A 27,110-nucleotide genomic window follows, 5' to 3' on the forward strand; every position below is an offset into this window, starting at 1 on the left:
AGCATATAGGAAATGACTGCAAGTCCATTTGTTTTCATTTAGAGGTTCCAAGAATTTAAAATCCACAGTAACTGCAACATTTCTTCTTGTGATACAGGAAAATAAAAAGATTTTGTTATTCCTAGGATAATTTAGGTGATTGAGCAATATCTGGATTGATTATAGGCTGTAAAAGATTACACAAGCAAAATTTGGGAAGAACAGTAGTTTTTTTATACCAAAAATATATGCAATACATGGATGTAGTATATTCTTTAGCTTAGGGTTGAATATAGATTTCAAAGATCATGTATATTCAAATTAAAAAACTGAAAAGGTGGTGAAAGTTGCTAGTTTGGAAAGCATGGCTGGAGGACAGGACCTGTTGCGGAAGGACACAGAGAAGAGGTTTTCTCTTTACAATCTGGTTTTATTTGATCTCTCTAGTGAGGTAGGAAGGGTTGGATATGATTTAGGTATGCAGATCTCTTAGTGCCTCTTAATCCAAACCTTTATACAATACTCAAGTGGGCATCACTGAAAAAAAAATCTGTGTTGAAGAAATGCCTGACTATGATGTGAACAGCAGGATCCATGAATCCAAGTTTCCTAAATATTTGGACAGTAAATCCCCATAGCACCCATACCAGAGTATTTCCAGGGTCCCTTACACAACATCTCAACCTCCCCTTTAATATCTCTAAGGTCCCCAAATAACCTTCTACCCTTCCCAAGAACATCCAGCTCCTGCTATTGATGCCAGGCCTCCTCCCATAGTCTTTCCAGTTTATGCTGTGTACGTGATGCCTTTCCAATTGCTTCTTTCGACTGGGGTTATGTGATAATTCACAAAGTCTTTATTTTTTCAGTGGCTGATGGAATTAATTATCCTCCTAAGGTAATATTTCACCTGCCTATTCTGCCTATTTCTATTTGTAAGCTAGTATGGTTGACAGGGATATATGCTTTATTCCAATCCATAAGTCTGGCTGAAAATTAAACACCATGCAGAAGAAATAACTGTCCTTTGTATGAGGAATATTTTAGTGTTTGGTGAAACTGGCAAGGGAAACCTGCCCTGGGGTGCAGTCTGTGGAAACTTTGATTTTTGATGTTATATTTTGTAGTAGTATACTAAAGAGACAGGTTTTAGCCTTCATTTTTAAGGTGATTTTCACATTGCTGATGTACTACTTGAATCCCTACAATACTGAAATTAGTGCTTTTTAAGAAAGGAGGTTAATTTGGCCATTGAGGATTACTCTGTGGGGGCTAGAAAGCAAATAGAGGGGATGAGGTTCCAGGTTTTCATACAATCCAGCTCTTCCACAGCTATTGGCAATGTCCTTTGGGAGCAGTGGGCAGCTAGAGCAGATTAAAGCAGATTGGTGAAATCTTACCTGGGAAATGGATAGCAGTACAGGTGGCATGAGAGAAGTGATACCAAAAGTTGGCCTTAAAATCATCCTCTTCTCTATTATTTAGGACCTTTTAAGATAATGTTGTTTTTATCATAGTATCTCATATGTTATTTCAGATTTTGCTCTTCCAGTTTTAAATGTTTTTAAGTTTTCACTGTATTAGCCTTGTATGTTATTTATTATCAGGTTTCATGTAAATATGTATCACATCTGAAAAACCCAGAGCATTTAAACCTTTAAACTCCTGATTTTCTGGAATCATGGAAAACCTCTGGCACTTCTGGTTGGATACTCTGAGATACCCAGCCAATACCACAGATATTTACATGAAGTGTTAAAGGTAATGAACTGGTTCATTCTTTTATGGTCTGAAAATCGATTAACAAAATAAGTGTTGTTTAATCTGATTAGATGCAAATCGTGCTTTCATTTCTTTGCTTTTACCTGACATGCAGAACCTTAGAATCATGGGTGATCTGCAGAAAAATGCAGTCTGAAAGAGATCTCAGGAGGTCTTCAGTCCAAAATCCTGCTCAAAGGAGGGTCAGAGCAGGTTGCTCAGGTCTGGTCTTACAATACAGCAGCAATGTAGAGGTACTGCACAGCTTCCCTTGGCTGGCTGCTGCCAGGTCCCCACAGTGTCATCTGTCCTCCAGGCTGAATGAGCCCTGGGCCCTCAGCCTCTCTGTAATGGTTTGACCCATGGCTTCCTCAGTAACCATTGTATCTAAGGAAGTTACAAGTATTTCACACGTGTCTTCCACGTAGAGGGGGAGGAGTGATTTTTTGTTCAGGTGGTTCCTTTCTGTGTGATCCCCCCAGTTGTTGGTGGTTCTCCTGTCCTGGGTGAGATTGTTTCATACTTGTTCCCCTTCCTTGAGGTTTTTGATTGTGTTTGTCTGTTTCATTTGGGGGTTTTGGGGTTTGGTTTTGTTTCTTCCCCATTTCTGGTTGCCCAGTCCCCTTTCCCTTTTTTCCCTTACCCCTGGGGGTGGGATCCTGCGTACTGTGTATACAGTGTGGTTGTGAATGTTAGAAAATATAATTTCTTCTTTTAATTCAGTTCAGTTTCTTTTGAGTTCGTGTTTTTTTCCTTTTCCTTTGCTGGGAGAGGGAGGGGGGGCCAGTCCAGGGTTGGTAGCAGCTGGGCCAAATCTGCAACACTCTCTTTGCACGTTCTCCAGCCCAAACCGTCTTGGTGGTCTCTGTTGAACTCACCCTGGTTGATCAGCACTGCCAAACTTAACTAGTGCATGTTGTTAAGAAAAAGGTCATTGTGAAAGCATATAGGAGATGACTGCAAGTCTATTTGTTTTCATTTCGAGGTTCCAAGAATTTAAAATCCACAGTAACTCCAATATTTCTTCTTGTGATACGGGAAAATAAAAAGATTTTGTTATTCCTAGGATAATTTAGGTGATTGAGCAATATCTGGATTGATTATAGGCTGTAAAAGATTACACAAGCAAAATTTGGAAAGAACAGTATTTTTTTTTAGTATACCAAAATATATATGTAATACATAGATGCAATAATTATTAGCTTAGGGTCAGATATAGATTTTAAAAGTCATGAATATTTTATTTAAAATTAAAAATCCTAGAATTCGTTCAGCCCATGTTTCACTAAATAATAAAGTACAATAGGTGGCAAAACATAAGACAAGGACAGCATCCTCTCTGAAACAGTGAAAAAGGTGGAGAACAGGGACCTAGTTGTTGACACTGTGTCACTAGAGAGACAATGAATGCTTGTTCTATTATTTATATGAGCTGACTGCTTGGCAGTTGCCACTGCAATAACCCTTTATTTCAAGTGTAGAAAAAATAGAATTTGCTCTCCTTTATAATCACACAATGCAAAATACAAATGAAAATGTTGAATTTCCTGTAGCTGAGAAGAAAGTATTGTCCTAATCTGCTTTCAGTCAGCAAGGCTCTAATCATTCTAGTCACGTAAAGACTAGATAGAATTTTCAAAAGCTCACATCTTTCAGGTCTCTGAGATACCAGGGAATGGAGGATGAAAATGTTTTTGTTCAGTTTAAAATAGTAATGCGTACTTTTTACCTCTTTTAACATGCATATATACTATTATGCTACATCCATCTTTGTACTCGTGCCTTGCAATCAAACAAAAATTTGGTGTTCTTTAGGATGACAAAAGCAAGTTCCTATAAATTGTAAAGTGTAGGGCCTGGAGCTGCCTGTGCACCCTTCTGGTTCCAGTGCTGTTAGCTTAGACCCATCCTCTGTAACACAGATCTTTATTATCGAATCACAGAATACAGTCACAGAATGGCCTGGGTTTGAATGAACCCTAAAGACCATCTTGTTCCAAGCCCCCTGCCATGGACAGGGACACCTTTCACTGGAGCTGCTTGTTCAGATCTTCATCCAGTCTGGCATTAATCCATCCAAACTCGCATTAAACTCAACCAGGGATGGACAACTTGCTCTAATGCCTCACTACCCTCACAGTAAAGAATTCTTTCCTAATACCTAATTTAAACCTATTCTCTTCCAATTTGAAACCATTCTCTCTTGTCCTGTCACTACATGCTTCTGTAAGAAGTCCCTCTCCATCTTTCTTGTAGGCTCCCTTCAGATACTGGAAGGAAATTTCTATAGATCCATCTCCTTTATTTTTCTCCTTGAAAATATTTCTTGTATTAAAATTTTGATTAAAGAGGATCCCTAGATGTGTACTTAAATCAATCCCTAACAAGACCAGCACATCCTAAGTGTACATAGCCTAGCATAAATTTCTATGTTAAACCAAAAAAATTAAATCTGTTTCATTTGAGTTTGTTATTACCATTTAACTGTTGTGTTCCTCCCCTTATATTTATGCCAAATCATCATATTGTCTCTCAGATATATAAGTTCTTTTTTAGTTAAATGTCAAATAGCAGCAACAAACCCCACCTTATATCTTATAAGTGTGCTCTGGACTACAGTGAAAAATGTACACATCAGGTCAACACACTGGAGTGTGCACAGACTGCACACTTTAAAATAGAGGCTGAACTGTGGTTGAAGTTGTAGGTTTTAAAAATGCATGTTTTGCATGGGGAGCACTAAATGAGACAAGAATTCTGCAAGACCAGCTAGATGCAGGTTGGGTCCCACACCACTGAGTTACGTTTAGCTTTCCAGAGTGCATAGATAGTGTGTGGGAGGGAGACATAACCCACCTCTGCATGTCGTGGAGAGAGCCAGTGAGAGTTCCTGCCAGCTGTATGAATGTTTTGAGGCATGTTTGGTTAATGGCAGTGCAGTCTCAGGTAAAGGTAGTTGATATGTGTACACGTGCTCTTGCTTCCATATGCAGAAATGCATGTGCATGGCTTTAAACATTCATTTAAAACCAAAGACTTCTGCAAAAGGAACTTTGTTTTCTTTTCTTGGTCTTTATTGGGGGTGAAAAGGCTTTTGAAGTTTGCTCTACATTTTGTCTTAGACTTCTTTAGTTTCAAACTTTTTTAAACAATATTTTAACAAAGATAGTAACTGCACCTTCAGCTTAACAGCTGAGTCCCTTTTCCCACATGTGCAGTCCCCAGACTCATTCAGAGATGAGAAAAAAAATCAGGTGGCTTCATTTCCTCTTGTATTTACCCTATGTGAAGGCAAAGGAGTTTCAGCTCACCCATGAAGTAATTAATGAACCATAATATATGAATATGAACCGCAGGACAGCTGCCATAAGTGAAATGATTACTCTTTGCCTGCTAGCACATACCCCAGCTTTTGAAGGCCATTTTAGTCCTTTCCCCCTGAAGAATGTTCACCTCTGACTGAGGCTTTTAGAGCAAGGATGCTAATTCCAGTCCCCTGAACAAATGTCTACATAAGTAATTGCATCTTACTTGCCAACTTTCCCTGACAATTTCAGCTGAATATGGTCAGGACAGATGACTTTTTTTATAACATCTTAGGGAAGAAACCATTGGGGACAGGGAGGGAAAGGCAGAGTCAAAATGTGCATTTTGGAACACACAGATCTCGTTCCTGCTGCTTTAATTAGACTGTGCCTGCATGTCAAGTGGAAACTGAAATAACAACTTGGAGACATTTAACCAGTATCTGAAAGCCTCCCACCCAAGCACCTTCTGGATCAGCAGCCATGAGTGCTCTGTGCATTTTCCCTACTGGCCCCAGCACCAGCTCCCAGGCAGGTTTAATACGTGGTCTCGACTGCTCTTGAAGAAATTGCCACTGACGGTTTCAGCCAAAATGCACACCAGCTTGACCTCACCTCCTGCCACACACACTAAATGGTCATTAAATCACCTTTGCAGGCCACTGGAAGAAAATGGTTCACACTTTCACCACAAAAGTCTGGGCACAACTGCCCTGTGTACATAATCACCAGGAGGCCTGTTCTGCATCCTGCTTTTAAACTTATTTTATTTAGAGATGCCTTAATTAGGCCATACTGGGGGAGAATATATTTTTGGAAGAGAACAGGTTAAACAAGACAACCCTACCAACAGAGATAATCATTCAAGTTTAACAATGCATTAAAACCCAATGCATTTATTTGCTTAAAGAGTGCAGCTATCTAACCTGGGCTCTGAGCAGTGCTGCTGTCCTCTTGAAAACCCTTTTTGGTGCCATGAGATGACACCTGAGTCTTTTGGAAGCCCTCTCATGAATTAATCTTTCCCACTGCTCTCTCTTGGCAGGGGAAGGTGCAGATGCCAAGCATTCATATAAGGGCAGAGCAAACCCCAGAGCATGACCGAATACATCTAACCAACAGGAGGTGGGAGCCAGGTCTCTCTCGTCTCCAGATTTATTTCTCCCAGATCACCTGGAAAGATTTCTGTCATTGCACAGGGCACAAATTGATATTACATAGACGGTGTTCAGAGGAGCTGGCAATACTGCACTCAAATAAAGTGTCTTTAAGATTGTTGGCACTTGAGCAGGGTGGCACTTCAAGTCCCATTTCACAGGTGACATAGGCTATATATACTTTAAGTAGAGAATCAGAAAATCTTTTTTTTTATTCCCAGTGACAGATAATCTAGAAGTCCTTATTGGCACCTGATTTCAACTTGTATAGTTGTGGTTTAGAAAGGAAAATTCTTTACAAAATTGCTGTAATTGAAGTAGGAGGTTAGTAATGCCTTGAACTGCCACTGAGCCTTGACACCTGATAGAGTCTTCTTGTGTTCTGATCTCTTTTTTCCTCTGTCAGCGGTTTTATCTCCTCTTGCTAGTTTTAAAAGCACATTTTCCCCTCTCTCTTGCATAGCCCCAAGCAGATAAATACATCTAGGCTAATGGAAGAGTGAGGTTAATAAAAAGAGGAACCTTATTACCTCTAAGTTGTTTTTCTTACAAAGCTCTCACTTACCATGTTAGGATGTTCCTGTTCTCTCTCATTTTTCTTGTATTTCTCATTCCTTTGGAAAGATTCATTCCTACTCAGGAATTACCTCTGGGGACACATGGGACATGTGTCTTGCCTTTTGGCTGACTGACACGTTAGATTTGATTAGTTACTTGCCCTTTAGCTGGGAACAAATACCAGACAATGTCAGAGTGGAACTATAGACTGGTGTGGAGTAACATCCAATGATAGTTAGTAAGTGCCGTTCCTCTAAGCAATATTTAACAACTTTAAAGACAGCATAAAAACTGTTCAGAAACAGTACAAAAATCAGTTACTGGATATATATCTCACAAAAGCAAAAGCCCACAGTTAATAGTTGAATAATTTTCTTTCTTTAGTAGAGTCTTTTTCAACCCTTGCCAGTATTATTTTTGTTACAATTACCATAAGTACTATGTAGTTTTAGATTGGCGTGTGAATATAGGAATGGATATGGTTTTGGATATGTTACATGTTTTTAAAAGAGAAAAGCCCAAATTCATGATCCCATTCCATGAATCTCACCTGTCAGGGAGGACCATCACCAGGAAAGAAAGTTCAGTACAGAAAGGTATGTTTTACACTTCTTTGTAGAAGTAGCTTAGTTTATGTATAATTGCACTGCATTATTGTCCTTTGCTCCATGAATAAAGCATAAATACAGATCAAAACAAGCAGATAATACTGGTAAACTGACAGCAGTAATACCCTGAATAATTTTCTGAGGCTGTGCAGGCTGTTGCATGTGCCCATTGCAAGACTAATGCTGAACTCACGCTGAAGCAAGCAGTGCCCTTCCTGCAGAGCACTTTTCCCCAGGGTGCAGATCTCTCCTGCTATGGAACAGCAATAATTGGCTACTAGTCTGCATTATCAAGGAAGGGATGACAGACACAGAAAGATGCCGATCATTCACTGGCTGCTGGCTCTGTGCCCAAAGCCCCTTTTTCTCACACGCACGCAGAGATCCAGTAAACAGTACAGCGCTTAGTATTATTGGTATTATTTGGTATTTGTTTGCATTCAGACACATACTCAAGCTCCTCTCTGCATGTGGTCTGTGTTTCAAGAGCTTGCTCTTATCTGCCTTATGAAGAAATGCTCTGGTTGCCATCGTTGTTGTGTACACCCTGAATTGTATCCTGGGCTGTTGCATAAACAGTGTCTCTGAAGTCTCAGTCTAGTATTAATATAAGTTTTCTTTCCCACTGCCTGCAAAGAGCCCTCTCTTCTACCCTGCCAGCTCGGGGAATAGAAATGTTGTTCAAAATACCTTCTGTGCCTTAGGAGTGGCTTTTTCTTGTGTGTTGAGCCAGGCAAGCTCAACACATGGAATTATTAGCACAATGAAACATATTTGCAAAACATGTCTGTTGGTGCAGCACTGGACCCAAAGCTGTGGGGTGCCCTGCCATGTCCTGCCAGAGGAAACCACCATATCTGGTCTCCTAAAGGAATCAGGGCAGTCAGAATTGTTTGGTCCAATTCTGACTTGTGTGACTGCAAACACCTGTGAGGAAATTTGCAGAATTGTATGTAATAATCATAGTTTCTTGCATGTTCATCACAACAGAGCTCTAAGAAATATTTCAGTTCAGATTTTTAAATGAGACCTGAAGTCTCAGCTCTCTTGCCTTTATGTGCTGGAGCAATGTATTTGTTTTTATTTTACTCTGTACTCAGTATTGTCACTGGTCATGACAGCAGATGTAGAAATGCTAATGTAGAACTATGGCATGAAGTTTTGCTGTATTTTCCAGAAGTGCTGGAAATTCTAGAGTAGTTTCTGTGATGCACATGTAGGGACTACAACCAAAACTTCACACTGGTAATGGAATCCCAGGACTGTGACCAAAATACTTGCACTGCCAGGTGAGGCAAGGCTCCAGTTTTATGTCTGCCTCTGAAAGTGCAAGACGGGAAAGGTAGAACAGCTCTTCTTTCACCACAGCAGAGAAGAGTGCCCTGAAAGCTATAGGAGCATGAGGTGGTTATAGTTTTATATTTCTGGACACACACATTGGTATTAACAGAGTGTTTCCAAATATGCAGGAAGCAAAGTAGATCCCAGAGAAGCTTTCCTTTACTTCTGTTTGTACTCTGACAGTTTGCAGATGGGTTTTACCTTGAGGATCCACTGTATATGAAAATTTTGATGTTAGATGTGTTTATTGTTCTTCTTGTTCAGTGTAACTAGCCTAGAAGAAAAAGTAATTAATTTCGATTTTCATTTTCAGACCATTCCTTTATGGTCCTTCATGACATTTTATAAACAAGTGAGGCATCATCCATTAGAGAGGGCACACAGCTGGCTGCAAAACCACACTCATAAAGTAGCTTTCAACATCCTGCTGCTGAACCAGAAGGCTGTTTCAAGGAGTTCACATAGATTAAAGAACACATATGAAGCGTGTATGAGTCTGGACAGATATTGGAAGAACTTTGGCTGAAAGAAATCAGACATAAAATCCAACACTTGGAAATACTGAAAGGTTTTGAAATCTCTGAGATAAAACTGGTGTTGTGAAGTGCAGTGCTTGGAAAAGAGGGAAGAAATGAGCAATCAGAAATAAAGAATAACTATCGCTTTTAGCATGACATCTCTATAAGATAAAACAAATCACATTGCATTGTCTTTCTAGCTGATCATGAGAAAACAAAATGACAAATCTTTGTCTGTGATATGTTAGCTGGTCTGCCAGCTTTGGGTCAGTAATGGTAAGTAGTTATTGTTTAGACAAAACTATTGAGACCTCAAGCATAGCAACTCTCTGTGCAGCTATAGGCATATTGCTGTCTCAGAGATGGAGACTGAGACCAGAGGAGACCAAGAGAACAGTATGTTGTTCAGAAAGTGAATGGTTAGAGGACAGGGAGTGTAAAGGTACCAGGCTTCTTTCTTTGAGGGAAAAAAAAAGAGAAAGAATGATGATGATGATGATGATGATGATGATGATGATGATGATGATGATGATGATGATGATGATGATGATGATGATTTAAATAAAAAAAAAGATAAAAAACCTGATCCACTGTATTGTCTCTGGACAATGAGGGAAATATAAAGAAAGAACTTCATTGGCAGCAAAACTTAATAGAGCATATCAAGGAATGTTGCAGGGTCTCATTTTTTTAGAGATATTTGACAGAGACTTGGAGAAGAGAACTTCCTCATATCTCCCTAAGTTTCCAGAGAAGATTTTCGGACCCCAATTCAAGCTCTACACTCTATCCATAGCATGTAACAATACTTCCATTGCTATTGCCTGTTGCATCATGTGACTACTAGTTTCACAGGGCAGCTACTCTGCAATCTTTTTTCGTGCTCTGCCCTGAGAACCTGCACTTTCTCAGCAGGGCAGTATGCTTGGCTTTGTGATATGCTTACTTCTAGTTATATTCTTCACCAAGTTCCTGTGTCAGTAATTTTTATTACCAATCCAGTTATTTTGATTTAGGAACTTTTCTTTTGATATTCTGTAAATTTAAAAGAGTGCAAAAAGAGAAATACAGGAAGAAAGCAGAATGGGACTTCTGATTTGATTAGTCATGCATATAGATACACAAATGCATATAAAAATAAGTATACTACATTATTTATTGTTGTCTTTTTTTATGTTCACAGGGCTACAGCTACTCATAGGGGCCAAGTTATATTCAAGGATGCCTTAGCACAACAGCTGTGTGAACAGGGAGGTAAGAGTCACCATAATTCTAAAAATATCTGGCAAATGTTTTCTGTTGTACCTGTGTCAGTGTTACTCATCATGAAAGGTATTCTATAGAACACTTAATATCAGGATCTTTCTTACAGTTTTAAAATTGATACTGTCTTTGGCCTCATACTTCCCATTAGCTATCCAGGAAACCCCACTGTGCTCTCTGCTACATATGGGGAATATACAAAGCCTACAGTAGCATTATGGACATGCCTGAAATCATCCTGTAATAACCAACATTTCTGTCAAAACCGCAATCCGAGTTTTAACCCTCTCCATATTAACTATAAGCAATATACTCACTGCAAAAGCTTTGATTACCCTCCAGCTCACACATGCCCTCGTGAAGAATTTGCCTTCCCATTCTGTGAAAGTAGGCCATTGAATTTTGGCCATCACCCACAATATTTGATCATTTTTATAGGTAAACAAAATCTTTGACTTACATAAACTTGAAAAATCTAATTGTTTGCACGGCTTATCCTTTTGATGAATAACCTAAAAAATAAATGCCCTGTTGGTCAGCTCTTTTCTACAAACAGTACTCTGCTTTGAACCTGAATCACTAAAACAGTGAGATGTAGAGAAGGTATCCATCATTTTTGGTACAGGAGAGAAAGGAATTTCTGTGCTGATTCAGTTATATCAGCAAAATTCCAGTGATATTTCCATGTGAGAAGCAGCAACAAAACATGGGCCAAATAGTCTAAAATAAATATTTTTTTAAATTGGAAATGTGTTGTCAAATTAACGTACAAGAGAAAATCCCATAAAATACATCTTTTGGGGACATTAGAACTATAGGTTGGGGTTTTTCCTATGAGTTTGGGAATTTGGAATAAGAAGCTGTTGAACATTATGTCAGGAGCATACAGTGAGCTATTCATTTAAGATCTCAATAGTACCTCTGTGCTAATAAGGGAGACATATTTCAATTTTCAACTTCAACATATGAGTTTTCAGTATTGTTAGATTTCAATGGAATTAAGTGACTGAAAATGTCAGCTAGCAAGCTAGGATGTTGGTTATGTTTTGAATGAGAAACAAAATATTTGAGAAACATGTCACTCTGGTGCTGGCCATCAGAAGGGAGTGTTACACTGATCCAGGTGGGAGGTAATTGGGCCAGCCACAGTTTGGCTATGTGGAATGAAAAACATCTGGAGAAAATACCAAAAGGCATTGGGAATTCAGAACAGGAGATAATGGTACACCCATAGTGCAGGTGTGAAAGAGCAGTGTTTCAGTGAATGGGGTAAGGGCATCTGGGAACAGAAGCGCTGGCAGAAACACCATCTGGGATGTGCTAAGGAGGACTGGAAGGATGTCTCACACAGGTTACTTGCTGCATGGACATGAGTCAAGAGTGGAAAAATTAATATGCAGAGTAATCAGCATAAAATGACAAAAAGCCTCATAAACGATGAAATTGCCCAGGGCAGGGCTGCATAGTGAGCACACTGCAGCCAAAGGCAGTCTGGGGGGAAGGAAAGGTACGGAAGGGAGAAGGAAGTAAAAGACATATTGATGGCAGAGTGACAGAGAGCTGGCAGTGACCAGCACCATGAAACCTAGGCACAAGGAAGCTGAGTGGGAATGCATCACTCTCAGTGTCAGAACTGGCAGCATGGTCAAGGCAAAGCAACAAGATTTCCCTGTGCTAGAGGAAAATACCTTTCTACGCAGAGACAAGTGAGTAGAAATCCATCCATACAGGCTTTGACAGTCCTTCAGACATGCTGTTCCACAATATTTTACTAGGAGAGCTGATGGAAGAAGTTGTAATTCTTTCACCACTCTGCTTTACATTTCTGCAATTTCAGAGCACAACCTAACCTAAATAAACATTTTAGTGACACGTTGGTTAGAACAGTAGGTCCTTATGTTACTGCATGCTGTCCTGGATTTGACAAGAGCTCTGTAGAACAAGGATAAAATAGTATTTGGGTGTTGGTTGTATGCAGAGAATAAAGGATGCTGAGATGTGTCATTTCTGAGCCTTCACTGGCTGCTCAGCTGTGAAAGTCCCTTTGTCACCTCCTCCTCTCACCCAGCCACCAGTAGTCATGTACTGGCCCACTTCCCTGAACCAACCTTCAGCTTCCCCACCTCGTCATAGCCTCCCATGTCTTTATAACTTTTGTTTCCTGTGATTTTCCCAGCAATTCTCTTTGTTTGTACACAGTCACTTATCATCCTCAAAATACATGATATCATTGCAGTAGCTCTGCAAACATCAGATGTGACTTAGGCAAGGATGTCCCAGAGGTACTGTTCTATGAGCAGCTGACACCGTGTGACAACCGTGTAATCAGGGACCAGATTTCCCTGCAATACTGATGTGCAAACTTCTCAGATGTTTTCTTGGTTCTTCTCCCACGTTTTTATCCTCACCATGGTTTCTCTCCCCTTAGTTTCCTAACCCAGTCACAGTTTCCTTGACTTGAATATTCAACTGCAGCTTGCCCATTACCCTTCCTCCCATCCCTTCCAGCACCAGGCTCTCCTCTGCCTTTTTATTCTCATTTCTTCAGAAGACAGTGTGCATTGCATTAGTCTCTAACCACTGCATACTATTATCACTCTTATACTATTAGAATTAATTTTCCTATTCAAAGAAAATAGGTTTTCTTTGAAGCAGACCTAACTTCATTTATTCCTGTTTCATCAACACTACTAATGTAAACAAAGGATTCTTTCACAAAGAATTAGTGAATTTATTTAGATGCAAATATCATATTAATATATATGCAAACCAGCAAGATAGATTGACATAAATGAGGGTTTGTGGTCTGTTTCCAACCATAAATATTACTGTACTGAAATGCTGTAGTGAATAATGTGACATATTAAGTAAAGAAAGATAAAACCACAGGGCAACTTCATAGATTTATTATGGGACATCTTATTAATAAGTATGTTCACTGGAGGTGATATCAGACTTCATAATATCTAGTAAAAAGGATATACATGAAGATGTGAAAGTCGCAAGGAATCTCAGAAATCATATTCACTGTGGCTGTCCACCCTTCGATATGCATTAGTAAATCTTAATAGAGTTAATGGGATTTGTGCAGTGAAAGGAAAGTGGGTTTTTGTATTTTGAGGGGAATTACAGGATGATAAAGGGTAGTGTTAAGGAATGGTAATGCCAAACAGCCATATGTATAATGTAAATGGACTAAGAAATGTTGCCGTAGGGAAAGACACCAAAGAAAGTCAAATAATTGCTTAGAAGGCTCTGTGTTCAGAACATAATACATATTTTAGGAAGCTAGAGAGATCTTTGAGAGTTGATGTAAGCTTTAAATTTTATGAGAATTATACTGAAGAAAGGAGACATAAAAATTATCATAGAGTTAATCCAGCCAAACAGGAAAAAAGCCAAACAAAAACTGTGTAAGTGAACACAATAAAGATAGATGTCTTATAAATGTTTCTAAGGACAAATAAGCATTATAAGGAATGATGATATTCCTGCCACTAATAAAATATTTAATTAACCGTGTATTTAACTTACTGATCTAATAGCAAAATAAATGGAAAATAAGGTAAACTTAGAATTGTGCATATTGATTCATATTTATTCCTGGCTTGAGTAATAAAAAAATCATCCATTAATAAATAGTAGGATAATTAAAATGGAGCTCGCAAGACACCAGACCTGTCTGCATTGCTCAGTAGAACTCAGAAGAGTTTAGGTCTGCATGAGAACAGCGATGCTGCTGGCAGGAACTGCTGCTGGCAGGAACAGCCAGGCCCACCTGGCTTTGCCACACCAGGTAGGGTTCTGGCGGGTTAAGGAGGCCTTTTCCATGGTATACTGTGTAACTTTGGACCAGCAGCACCGTTCTTTGGAACAGGGACTGTAATGGGAGATTTGTGAGTGTGTAATTTAGTTCTGACTGAATAGCAGAGAATCTCAGAATAATAAAACCCTGAGAGATGGAAAAGATGAAGGAAGCTGTTCCCTCTTGGTGCAATATCATTCCCTTCTGAATCATTCAGAGTTTTATACAATCTTGTACTCAATGCCACAAATTATAGGACTGAGTTTCCTTTCTTAAGAAACCACTTTACAGTCTGACAGATGTCTCCATACTGAAAGCAAAGCCTGAGAATTGGCCCAGACTCTTTTTTATTTGAGAACTTTCGCCTGAATGTTTGTGGAAGACCTTTTAGGTGTGTTTTTTTACCTTGTAAAATTTAAGAACACTCTGAAAAACAAATGTGAAACAAGTGCAGGCTCTCAGACTTGACCTGAGCAGTATTTTACAGAGCAGAAGACTGGAGTTTAGAGCTGGTGTGTTGTTCCCTGGTTTATGTGTCAACACGAATAATGCAGCCCTTGGGCAACACACTCACTCTCCCTGGGGGGTGTTCAGCCTCTGTCATTCAATAGCAATTTTTTTCTACCCATGGAGAGAAAGTATTGAAGGAAGTCTGAATAAAAGCATAAATTTCCTTTTTCATCTTCATCTGGCTGCTGCTGACAAAGATTAAACTTTTTCATAATCTGCAAAACAGAAGATACCTCCAACCACACCTCATTTGTCATGAATTGATGGGCAACAGCTGATGGCCACTGAATGTTGAAATCTGAGCCGGGTGTTTGGGGGCATTTGAGCATCTTGTGTTACTGTAACTCACTTTTCCTTTTATATTGAAAAACCTACAAAGTTCAGGATTCAGAGAAGAAAAAAGAAAGTTGTATTTTCTGTGAGTTTTAAGAATATTTTCCTTTGCTATGTTTTCTACCTGTCTCTATATCTAGTCTTAACCTCCTAGACCTGTGGAATATGGGTGTTGGTAGTACAAATGGATGGTGCTGGGACATGTGTTGAATTTGCATTATGCTTGCTCTCTTTATCTGACTAGAGACTAGTTTTGCATAACAGTGAACAATTACCATGCTTAATGATTTTCCTTCTCATTTTTCCACTGACAACAGGACCACTACCAAAACTTTTTTCCCTCATTACATTCCAGTTTCTCTATCTGAAGATGACATTCCCTTCCCACTTCTTTCATAATTCCCTCCCTTCCAGTTTAAGCAGAAAGGGACATATCTAAATTGGCTTAACCTTTCAGTAGCCTTACTTCATCGACAGAAAAATTTAACCTTTTACCCCGAAAGATGTCTTCATTCTCCCTCATCCCGCTGACACAGAGCCCCACAATGTCCCCATTGACTTTTGAATTCCTCGGTACTTTCCTCAAGATTCTCATGCTCCCAGTTTGACTGTGGCCTTTCTCTCTCTAAATCATTCTGTATTGCATACTTTCATTCCTGCTTTTCTTTACCAAAGGGATGGCCTTGTCTTAGAAGGCAAGTACCCATTTCCCTACATTTTCTTGTATTGTATTTGCTCATGCCTCTTAGATTGTGACCTCAGTTAAGCTCTGCTTCCATTCTTTGCTTAGTACAATTCATCTCTTGTAAAGTTCTGTACATACCCAGAGTGCTAGTTGAAAATCAAATAATAAATTCATTTACTTTACTTTTTAAAAAGGTGCATTTTAGAGCCACACAAATACTGATTCTAAATTTAAAGCCATCCAACCATGTACCTAAGGAATGTCCAAGAAAGTGAATCATGGTTTAAAGTATGAACTGAGATGGTCTTTCTTTTTCCCTCTCAGTCTGAAGTATTGTATAATTCCTTTTAAATTGTAAATTTATATCTTTACACTGTACAGCTACTCTGCACCATATCATTTCTTTTAGCTTTGTCATATTGTCCAAGGAAACTCCATTTGACTTTAGCTGCACTGTATGTATGGCCTATGGAAAAATCTATATTATTTTAAAGTAAGTTGTTTTATAAACTGATTAAAAAGGCAGATCTGAAATATTTTAAATCTACTACAATGGGGTTTGTGCTGTGTTCTGAATCTCTGTTGTTTGAGGGACCTTAAATACGACACTTCAAGATCAACACAGTGCTGTTTTGCAAAGAAATATAAAATTTAATATAGAAATTATTTATAGGGATATTAAAGTCTAGGTTTATCACTCATTAAATGGTACCTTCACAGTAGTTTTTCATATTCAGCTCTGGAATCTGAATTACAGATCAGATGAAAGACTACCTGGGGAAAAAGTACTTGGGCTTCTTAGATCATGTAAAGATTTGGGAAACTTAACCTCTCCTCAACATAAAGTCTGTATTTGTAAGAACAACTTTTTGTCTAACATTAAGTGTTTGCTTAATTCCACCTTATTTTTTAAATGATTGATCAGTAGCTCTGTTGTGCACCTGCCCATTTGCCTTCATATCAGTCTGTTGCTAAATATTTTTGTTTTGCAACATTCTATGCATCTAATTGAGGAGCTGCATCAGGAAAAATTCTGAGATCCCAATTTTGTATTATGTACTACATAAACAGCCAGTTGTATTAAAATATGGTGAGGTCAAAAGAGTTTGCAAATGTAAATATTCCAAGTTTGTGCTATACCTGTGCCTTTTTGCTGAATGACGAAATTTTGCATGGTAACTTCAGAAAGTATCATCAGTGACTGTGTATCCTGGGCTGGAGCGCTTTCCACAGAAAGCCTCTTCCAAAGAACTGTGCCCAGCAACCTGGGGTGAATGATAATCCAGTCCTTCATTTTCATTTTGAGGTCTGAACTGCTCTCTTTGGAGAAAGTGGTGTCTTTCAGTTGAGGTGCTTTCAAAGGCTGATGAAATCTCCTTGGGCAACTAACGAGTCTGCCCATGATGTGACCTGACATGACCATCCTTCTCCTACATGGGCACTTGCAGGATGGCTCTCAGCCACACCTGAGTTCTCAGTAGATCACCCCTTAGTACTGTTCTGGAACTAATGGAAATGGCTAATGCAGAAAATCAGAGACAGAAGTCTTATTTTAAGCCTAAGGTCTTACAACATCTGGAGTATTACAAATCCCATTCCATAATGGACTTCTTTTCCTGAAGACAAAATCTAGACCAGTTTGCATTGCTCAATCTGGGAAATAATTCATTGAATCCAGTTAATACATTTCTTTTGTGCAAATATTTTTTAGAAGGTTTCTATCAAAATTTACTCGTTCCCATGGAGAAAAACAACACCTGGCACTGCAAGGGACAAATGTAGTGTTTTCCTCTGCAGGATTCCCCAGTGCAGTCCAGCATTATTCTGGAGGCAGTTCCAAGCTTAACATGCAATAGGAGTTGTATTCCTCCAGATTTTGTACCATCATGAGGTCTTGGCCATTGCTAGAGTCATAACTGGCATTTCTTCTAGGGAAGACAAGGTGGCATGGGTAAACTTCTTATATAAAAAGTGGAGCAAGTTAGCCATATGAAAAAAGAAAGATTTCATATTTCTGTTTGTCTGTGATTTCTGTTCAACAGCAGACTCTTAAGAAGGTCTTTGCTCTTGGCTGTAGTAAAGCTTTCAGTGTTTCTGTGGCTGTTTTCAGTGTTGCATATGTGTGTGTATATATATATATATATAAATATACATATATATGTACATATACATACATGAGATTAGTGTATTTTTATATATATATACAAATATATATATTTATGGTTAGTGGATGGAGTAAAACATGTCAGTCTTCCAATTTGTAAGTCAGTTAAATGAAAGTTTTCCATCTAAGGTAAATCTATGTAAATAGATGTTTTGCCATCCTTTTCTGGTCTGCAGAGTCTTCAGTTGTTGATTGCTCAGTCTTCTTAATCTCCTACTTCCCAACAAAATGTTGCAATTTCATTACAGAATGTCGTGCCTCTGTACAAACCCAGCATTTAAGCAGTAAGCAGGAAGAGAAAAGCAAAATTTTTGAGATTTGTGTTGGACTTTCTATTCAGATAACTATGTGTGAGAGCTCTACACAGATTGCTGCATTCATTTTTATGTTTATTTTTAATCTATTTTTAATTTGTCAGATGTTATGACAGAAATTGCAGTACTGCAGTATTTTTTTGCAAATATGCTGAAGAAATCAAGAGTATTGGTACAATTTAGGTCAGTGCCCAACAAGAAACACAGAATCATCAAAAGGATCCTGGCTTCAGAAATTCTCCTTTTTTGGTGTTTTGGGGTTTTTTTACACCAAAGTCCAAAATACAGCGACAAATATAAATTCATGGGTGAGGTACTGACAGGCAAAAGAGGTAGTTGTTGCTTCCCAGGAGCTTGGCTGTGTGCACCCCCTTTGCACACAGGTGTAACTTTGGGTTTAAGGTCGGGCAAGGCTATGGATGTAGTAAATACCGTGGAGTATCTACACACTGTGTAGCCACCTTGTAGACTTTCCCATTTATCTGCAGGTAGCTGTGCCTTTTCAGATACATTCTGGGTTTATTTGTGTAATGTTACACTAAGAGTCTTTTACAACGCATTAGTAGAAGGCTAATTAGTAAAGGTTCGTCACTTCACACATATGCAGTGTGTTATTATAATATTCTTCTGTTTCTTGGAAGACAAAAACCTACTGGGGTGTTCATCAGCAATGCTTGTAAAGACAAACTTTGATATAAGTGTTTGATTCAGTGATTTGTGGAGTTAATTTGTTACTTTTTGTCCTAGGAATATTAGGATTATTTCCCCCCAAACATATGCCCAGTACAACCTTGTTCAGTGCAGTATAAATGATCAAAGTGTGGTATTTTTTGCCTCACCTGGACTATTTATTGTATTCAGCCTAATTCCTACTCTCTTTGTCAATCACTGAATTACAGAATCTTAATCCAAATTATTTCTGATAATATCTCATAACTCTAGACTAGAAGTGATCTTTCTTACCTTGCTGTACAACCAGTACTGTCTCTGATTTATTTTGATGCATATTTTAATTAAGAGAATAATGTTTTATGTTCCCTATTATATTTTTTGTAACTTTGGGGATTTATCATATTTTTCATAATTAAGCTATCAGGATAGTTGGCTATGAATGTACTGTACAATTTGTTTTAAACAGAATCAATTTTTAATGCTGCATTTAAGCTCTGATCATAGATGCTATTAATGTATCTTGTGTCTTTGTTTACTGCAGCTCCAACAGAAGCTCCCTTACATCCTCACCTAGGTAGGTGATTTGTCATTCCTATTACTAAAACTCAGAATCACCAAGCATTATAATAAAAAATCTGTAAGGTCATATGAAACTAGGCCTGGGGAATTCAAATAAAAATGAGATTCATATAAAATGAATTATGTCTGTTTCTGATTAGTTGTTTCTTCATTGTGATTTTTATTGCTGTATATTTATTGCCTTTGAATCCTTGTATGGTGAGTATATCATGCTGCAGAGCTTTTATTCACAGCTATTTATTAGAGCATCTGTTTGCATGAGAACCAGGACTGGAGCACCCCTCCCATGAGGACAGGCTGAGAGAGTTGAGATTGTTCAGCCTGGAGAAGAGAAGTCTCCAGGGAGACCTTACAGCATCTTCCAGTACTTAAAGAGAACCTACAAGAGAGCCACAGAGGAAATTTTTACAAGGGGCTGTAGTAATAGAACAAAGGAAAGAGGATAGATTTGTAATACGTATTACAAAGAAATTCTTTGCTGTGAGGATAGTGAGACCCTGGAACAAGTTGTCCATAGAAATTGTGGATACCCATCCCTGGAAGTGTTCAAGGCCAGGTTGTATCTGACTTTAAACAAGCTGGTCTAGTGAAAGGTGTTCCTGCCCTTCACAGGGGTGCTGAAACAACATGTTCTTTAAGGTCTCATTCAAGCCAACCCACTCTATGACTCTGTGACCCACAACCCTCAGTGTGGGACTGCACCTCACACCAGTCTGTGTTACTGGGAGGAAGATTTAGTCCCAGTACACCTCCAAAGTGTACCAGGAGCAGGGCACCAATGCTCCTGCTCTCCAGCCCTGCACCCAGCAAATCATGTGTTGCAATTTTATTAGTCTGGGACAGATTCTGGCAATCCCTGATCAGTTTGAATAGCAAGTGACAGTTACTTCTTTCATTTAGTAGAAATATTTGTAAAAAACGATCTAAGACAAACACAGGTGCCAAAGTTTTGGGATGCCAGGTGGGTTTTTTGGTCATCATCCATAAATGAGAAAATAAATCTAGGTAGAAAATTGGAGGCCAAAGTTTGAAGACTGGCAGTTAGAAATCTTTGCATTATATAACTCACAGTTTATGTTCCTTAAATGGATTGATCTTTACTGCCAGTTCTGCTGAGAGCAGCAGAGATATTCCAGTGAGCTCATGGATTTTTGCTTATGAATCATGAGAATGAATCCCCTCACTGTAAGAACTATAATACACTCACTAGACTTCTCCCCCCTTTATGTACCCATGTTTTCAAATTCTGAATTTGGAAGAATTTTTTTCTGAGCATTCAGGAAGCTAACAATTTGGAACAAAAGATCTTAAAAGATTCTGTGTGTAATTGATGATTTGATTTTTTCATAGCCATCACACTTTGGTGATGGGGACACTTCTTTTTTATGGCACTATGACCTAGAGTAAGCAAAAACCCTGTAACTAGGAAACTCCACTTTATAACTAGCATATCTTAAAAAGCTGATTTTCTGATTTACAGTGAATTACTTTAGCTGAAGGTAAGGCAACATTTAGAAAGCACTGGATGATTACATTGGATTTTTTTACTTACACTGCTTTCTTTTCTTTGCAGCTGAAATGCACAGTGACAGCATTATCCTACGAGATGACTTTGACTCTTACCATCAGCAAGAATTGAATCCTACCATGTGGTGAGTTTCAGACTTCTGCTTTCCTTTATAGGCATGTGAGCAAAGGAAAGTATTTTGGCTATTATAGTGAAGTATTTGTATTGTATTGATTCCTTGATACCTTAGCTCACATTGGTGTAAACTTGTGTGTGCCTTTGCTCCATTAAGACCTAAATATATTGATTTATTAATTAATTGATTAATGAGTGAATGAGAAATTTGAAGTCCATTGAAGTGAGTGACAAATTCTCATTGATTTAAATTTTTAATTAATTCAAAAACAGAAGAAGCAGAGCTGAGTTCAGTGAATATTTCTGAATGAAGATTTTGGTTTCTTGAAAACATAGCTTTTCATGGAAAAGGTGAAGAATGTCAACAATTAAACATTGTTTTTTCGATTTTTTTTTTAATTTCAGGTTTATTTTGTACATGTCTCCGGAGAAGCTAACTGTAGTACAAATTCTTTTCAAACTGAAATCAAGTGTTTCCAAACCACTCAAAAAATCATTAAAATAATAAAAAAACCCACTGGAATTAAATACCTTAATCTAATTTTCAGCTGATGAAAATGTTTGAGGTAGAATTCGGGGGGGGGGGGGTGTTCTTGTGTGAAAGGTATCCTTTTTCAAAACATTTGTATTTTCTAGGAAGGAAAACCCTTCTCTTCCCCAATCTATACAGCAACTCCCCGTTGCTAGGCATTATTTTCTTCAATGGGATTCCTGAATAGGGTCATTCAAACTATCACAGTCCATGTCTGAAACAGCCAGCATAAGATGTTACCATTCTTTAGCCAGTAGATGCTGTTGAAGAATCTTGAAACCTCACATGCATGATAAGGCAAGTACAATGAAGGACAGGTCAGGTAGAAGCTTTATGAACTGTGACCATCGTGAGAGAGTTCTTGGGCATCATCTCCACCTCTGCTCCCCCATTCTCTGCCAAGTCATTGCAGAGGCCTGACCCACACATTCTTTCAGAAAACAAGGAAAGAGCTGAGGAAAAATAATCATTTCAATGTTAATGAAGTCAAGTATCCATCCCTGGGAGGGATAAACTCCTTAAGTCACTGCCACAGTTCTGAGACTCCAACAGTGAATAACAGGACCATATGGAGAGATGCCTGTTGGTGGATCCTATAGGAGTGACACCACCAGTGCCACCTTAGCTCAGGAGTGGGGAGTTGAAAACAGTCACAAACTGTTAGCTTTTAGTCAAAAGAAATGTTCTTTAAACTCTCAGACAAACCTCTCAATCTTAAATATTAATAATTTTACCATCACCTTGATGACAGAGATAGGGTACCATTCATATGATATATATGTACAACATTACAAAAGAGAAAGTTATGTGTCTCTTGTAGTACAAAACTGATTCTCTTCTGGATAGTGAATATATCTACACACCATATTATACCCAGATAAACCCATGTCTTGGTCTTAACATGAAGTTTTGAAGGTTGGATCCTCCTTTTTTTATATGAGATCATTACTGCGCTTTCTATTCCTTCCAATCCTATTTCATAAGTATAACTAATTTTATTGATTTAATTTAAACAAGACATAGAAATATTTTACTGAGCTAGTTTTGTCATGTTCAAATAAATTCTTGATGGGCATTTCAGCAGTTACCTGCATTTGTTAGTTAAGAATACGTATGTTCTGTGAAATCTGACTTCATTTTCCTTTTTATTAAGGCCTGTCACAGCTTTCCATCTGTTCAGGTCTTTCACAGTTTAACCATCTCATGTAAAAATGCTGTGATTTATGGAATTTTATGGATATTTTTATTTTTGCACATACTCATTCTAATAATTTTTGATTTGTGCCTACAATTTTTGTTCCTTTTGTTCCTTTCGTATCAGCTCTTTAAATGTTTTTCTGGACAGAGGCATTAAGGACCAGCAGTACTATACCATGGAAACCCCTCTTTCTTTATAAGTATGAATAGATCAAGGACTCTTAATGGGTTACAGAATGGCTGCCAAGGTAGATAGCTTTAGTAGCAGTGTGCTAAATGGACTTAAGTGGAAAGAAATGAGAAGAGGCATTATTTCCCCGCAGATGTCTCATAACTCACAGAGGGCTTGTCTGCTGGGAGCCTCCATAATTTATTTATCCATTGCTCTCAACTTTAAATTCATCCTTGCTTTATGGAAGTCTCAACAGAGAAATTTCAGGCTAAAAGAGCCCCCAGTCTTCTGCTTCTTTTGTCCCCAGGATTAGGATTTAATCCCCCTGGAATAAACTTCCTCTGCATTGATTGGTGAGTCGCAGAAGAGAAGTGGGTGCTGGGAGAGGGAATGCCAAAAGTCACTGCAATCCTGGACAGGTTTTCCTGTAATAACAGCAGAAAGCCAACATTTTCAGCAATGCCAAATAGAAGTGGAGCACAAATAAAAGAAAACAGTAATGAGGTATCATGAGCTTTTCAGCATAAAGGATTTGTACAGTAGCTCTGCCTCCAGTGAAGACTCGCTTAGTAGCAGAAAGCTCATTCTCATTTGATTGTCTAGTGGGAGTTAAACCAGAAATTATTAACAGTTGTCGCCATCCATCCTGAAATTGCATTTTTTCCCCTGGCAGCTGCTAAAATCCCATCTTTGCCACAAACAATGGGGGTAAGTGCTGGAGCACAGTTTCCAGCCCTACTTGGTGCTGGTGTGCGGTGAGGGGAGTGCTCGGCAGCAGCTGCCTCGTGTGTGCAGATACCCCACCAGGGCTGGGCCACCGGGGGCCAGTTGGACTAAGCCACTCTAATCATTGCTGAAACCATTATTTGTGTAAAGATGAAAAGAGAAGTGTTTGTGTTTTTCTATGATCTTTTCTCCACAAATCCTACCTAACACTGGCTTGGAAATGATTAATATTTTCCCACTCCTCCTGATCCCCTGCCTGGCATGTGCAGCTCTGGCAGAGATATACCATCCAAGTGCATCAGCAAAGCATTTTAGAGCTTCTGTGTGTGTCTGATTTTGTGAGTCCCAGCACAGCCTGTGTGTCACTCCATTGCTGAGAGAGACCTCACATCAAATAACTATTTTGCACAAGGGCACCGCATGATTTCGAGAGTGATTGCCTGGTTTTTATGAAATTCTGATCTTTCAAATACATTAAAAAACACATCCTTCCCAGCAACCATCTGTTTCTTTGGAGGCCCAGGAACAAGGAAGGAGTGGGTACAAATGTTTATGGAGCTGTAGAGGGAAGAGAAAGGAAAGACTGGGATAAGGCTCTTCATAAACAGAAAAATCACAGCACCTGGGAATGGGTTCCTGACCTAAATCAGGGTTTGATGATTGAAAGAAAACAGGACAAACAGCTAAAGTGGGAAAGGGAGGAGGAAAGTCAGGATAACTAATTAGACAGTAATATTTAGAGCCTTTTTCAATGAGAAGTCAAACAGTACAGGTGATTAGTGGTCCATGAGACTTGATGAAAACTGACAGAACAGTGTTAGATCAGAAAGCTCAGGAACCAGAGAAGTAATGAATTTCCTCTGTAGGGAAAGGGAATCTGCACCATGTACCACTTGGCAGGGAAGGACCAGGGAATTGCTGGTTGAGAAGAGGTCCAGTATGAGTGGTATCAGGAACACTGTTGAGGCCATTGAGAACCTGTTACTATCTTGCCTCCATGTAGCCTCATAAAACTGCAGTGGAGAGTATAAAAAAGATGCTGTATAAGAGCTAAACCAGGTGAAACAAGAACAAATCTAGAAGAAATACTCTGCTTAATCCTATGATAAAGGTTTTAATGTTAACAAGTCACATATATTAATAAAGAATAGATGCTGGCATTAACGCATGTTTATAAACCAGTTTTAATAGTAGGACTGTAGGAAGAGGGGATTCAGTGCATTTAAAAGGAGCCTGTACAGAAGCTTGTTGCTGGCTAAACTCTCCTTCCCAACCTGATGCCATGTTTCATCTCAAAGTCTATCAGCACCCCAAACAGCAATCACTTACAGAAGACACACTTGTCAAAGATGGCATGAAGAATAGCTGAACATGTAAAATCAATCAATAAGAAACAGAGGTTCTCTTGGTCATCACTTCTTCATGGTCTATGAGAAATGTACAGATACAGTGATATTTTCAGTGGCAGAGAGGTGGAGGAAAGCTTTGTGACAGCAGAGAGAGGTCCTAAAGTGTTTTCGAAATTGCACTAAAACTGTGGGATTAAACTTCAGAAATATTTATGTTTAAAAATCCCCTGGCAGTTTGAGATGTTTATCTTCTTTATAGTTCAGACATCACAAAAGACATCAGTCAATATAACGTCCACAAACTCAGGTATTGTAGAGGGAAACAAGATGACAAATAGCAATGGGGAGACAGCAGATGTTTCCCCTTCAGCAAAGTGAAGAACAATAGCAGAGAGAGGTGGGACTCTCTAAGTCAGAGATGAGAGTGATGGCAGCTCTGCAGAGAAGTCATCTCTGTAAATGCGACACATGTCAGCAGTAGCAGCGAGTACCAGCTGTGAAGAGAAAGCTGAACTGATTTTAATGTGCTAAGATTTTAGAGCAGGCAGGTGAGAAAGATGATGTAGAAAGCTGCACCCAGCCGGGGCAATTAATACTGTCTCCTGTTTGTATAAATGGAAAAAGAAATTAACCTTCCTGTCTGCACCAGGAAAGGAGCAAATTGGATCGTTTCTAAACACGTAGTACTATGACGATGATCTGAGGAACAGTAGATCAATTATCTTGCTCTTCATGCATTCTTGTCAAGCTAATGAGCAGTTTATTGTCAAAGGAAATTCATTTCAAAGAGAGCACAAAGGTTTGAATCAGGGTTGCTAACAGCCATCCCATTTCTTATGAGAGGAGTTATCCTAGAAAAGATGAGTGACGATGAAACTGCTGTATTAGCAGGACAGTGTTTCTGGATTTCCAGATACTATTTCATAGACCACATTATGGGAGTAGAACAGATGAACAACTGAATCACTTTTGTTCATTGAAATATGAGAATTACAAAATTAAAATATCCCTTGGATTATGCAGCTTGATCTTTCACATGGGAGTAAGTGATCCCTACACAGTATTCACAGCAAAGTTTTCTTGTCATATCTATCTCTCCCTGCACGTACCAGAAGTCCAGGCAGATCTCCACTATAAAACTCAAATATGTAGGTGCAGATAACAAAAATAATTTTCATAAACAGCCAGAATCCTACAGAATTACAGGCATTCTTCTAGTTCCTGTCCCTCTGTTCTTCAGTTATGAAGAGTTTAGAGATGAAGTGAAATTTAGATAGTAACAAAATATGTCCTCTGTGAACTCTGCTCTGTGACATGCTCATATAGGAATAAGACCTCAGAGATTTTTACATGTCTTTGACACTGTTTCTGGAAGAGGCATTGAAACTGGCCTTTAATAAAATTTCACAATAAGACAGAGATTTGGAAAGTGGGAACAAGGCATTCATCTTTGACGTCTCTAATGGAAGTGGCCATAGGGAAGCCAGGTCTATGCTGAACTCACCCAGGACCAACTGGAGACCCAGAAAAACACATGCAACCAATTATTCACCACATCTACGCATCTGAAAACCTAACATCTGTCACTCAGCAGAGCTTAGCACTCACAGACCTGCAGGGTGTTGTTCAGGGCATCGTATACTGGCCATAGTTAATCCACTCTGCTTAAAGTTACCCACATTAGTGATTTCTAATTACTGCCTGGGTTTAATCAGTACCTGGGTTTGCAGCACCCTTCCTCCATTACACAAGCCTTTTGGATATGTGGCCCCTGCAGGGAAAATCCCTCCTAGCTCCGTGGAGTAGCTGACAACACTAACAGCCTCTTCCTCACAGTGCAGCTGAAGATGTCATTTGCCATGTCCAGGACAATGGTGGGTTGATGATTTTAGGATACTTGGGAACAGAAAAATCCTGCTCCAAGCAGTTTACAGAAAGGC

At 38.9% G+C, this 27,110-nt stretch overlaps 1 protein-coding gene across 2 annotated transcripts in view; it reads left to right on the top strand.

Annotated features, from left to right (window-relative positions):
* Window positions 1-27,110, top strand: part of RELN (reelin) — a 281,484-nt gene that overhangs the window by 104,291 nt on the left and 150,083 nt on the right. For both annotated transcript variants that reach the window (XM_071552669.1, XM_071552670.1), the window contains exons 4-6: window positions 10,411-10,481; window positions 19,515-19,547; window positions 21,126-21,204. In XM_071552669.1, the coding sequence (XP_071408770.1) occupies window positions 10,411-10,481; window positions 19,515-19,547; window positions 21,126-21,204 (183 nt within the window). The remainder of the gene's footprint in view (window positions 1-10,410; window positions 10,482-19,514; window positions 19,548-21,125; window positions 21,205-27,110) is intronic.

Source organism: Pithys albifrons, chromosome 3, assembly GCF_047495875.1.
Source record: "Pithys albifrons albifrons isolate INPA30051 chromosome 3, PitAlb_v1, whole genome shotgun sequence".
NCBI lineage: Eukaryota > Metazoa > Chordata > Aves > Passeriformes > Thamnophilidae > Pithys > Pithys albifrons.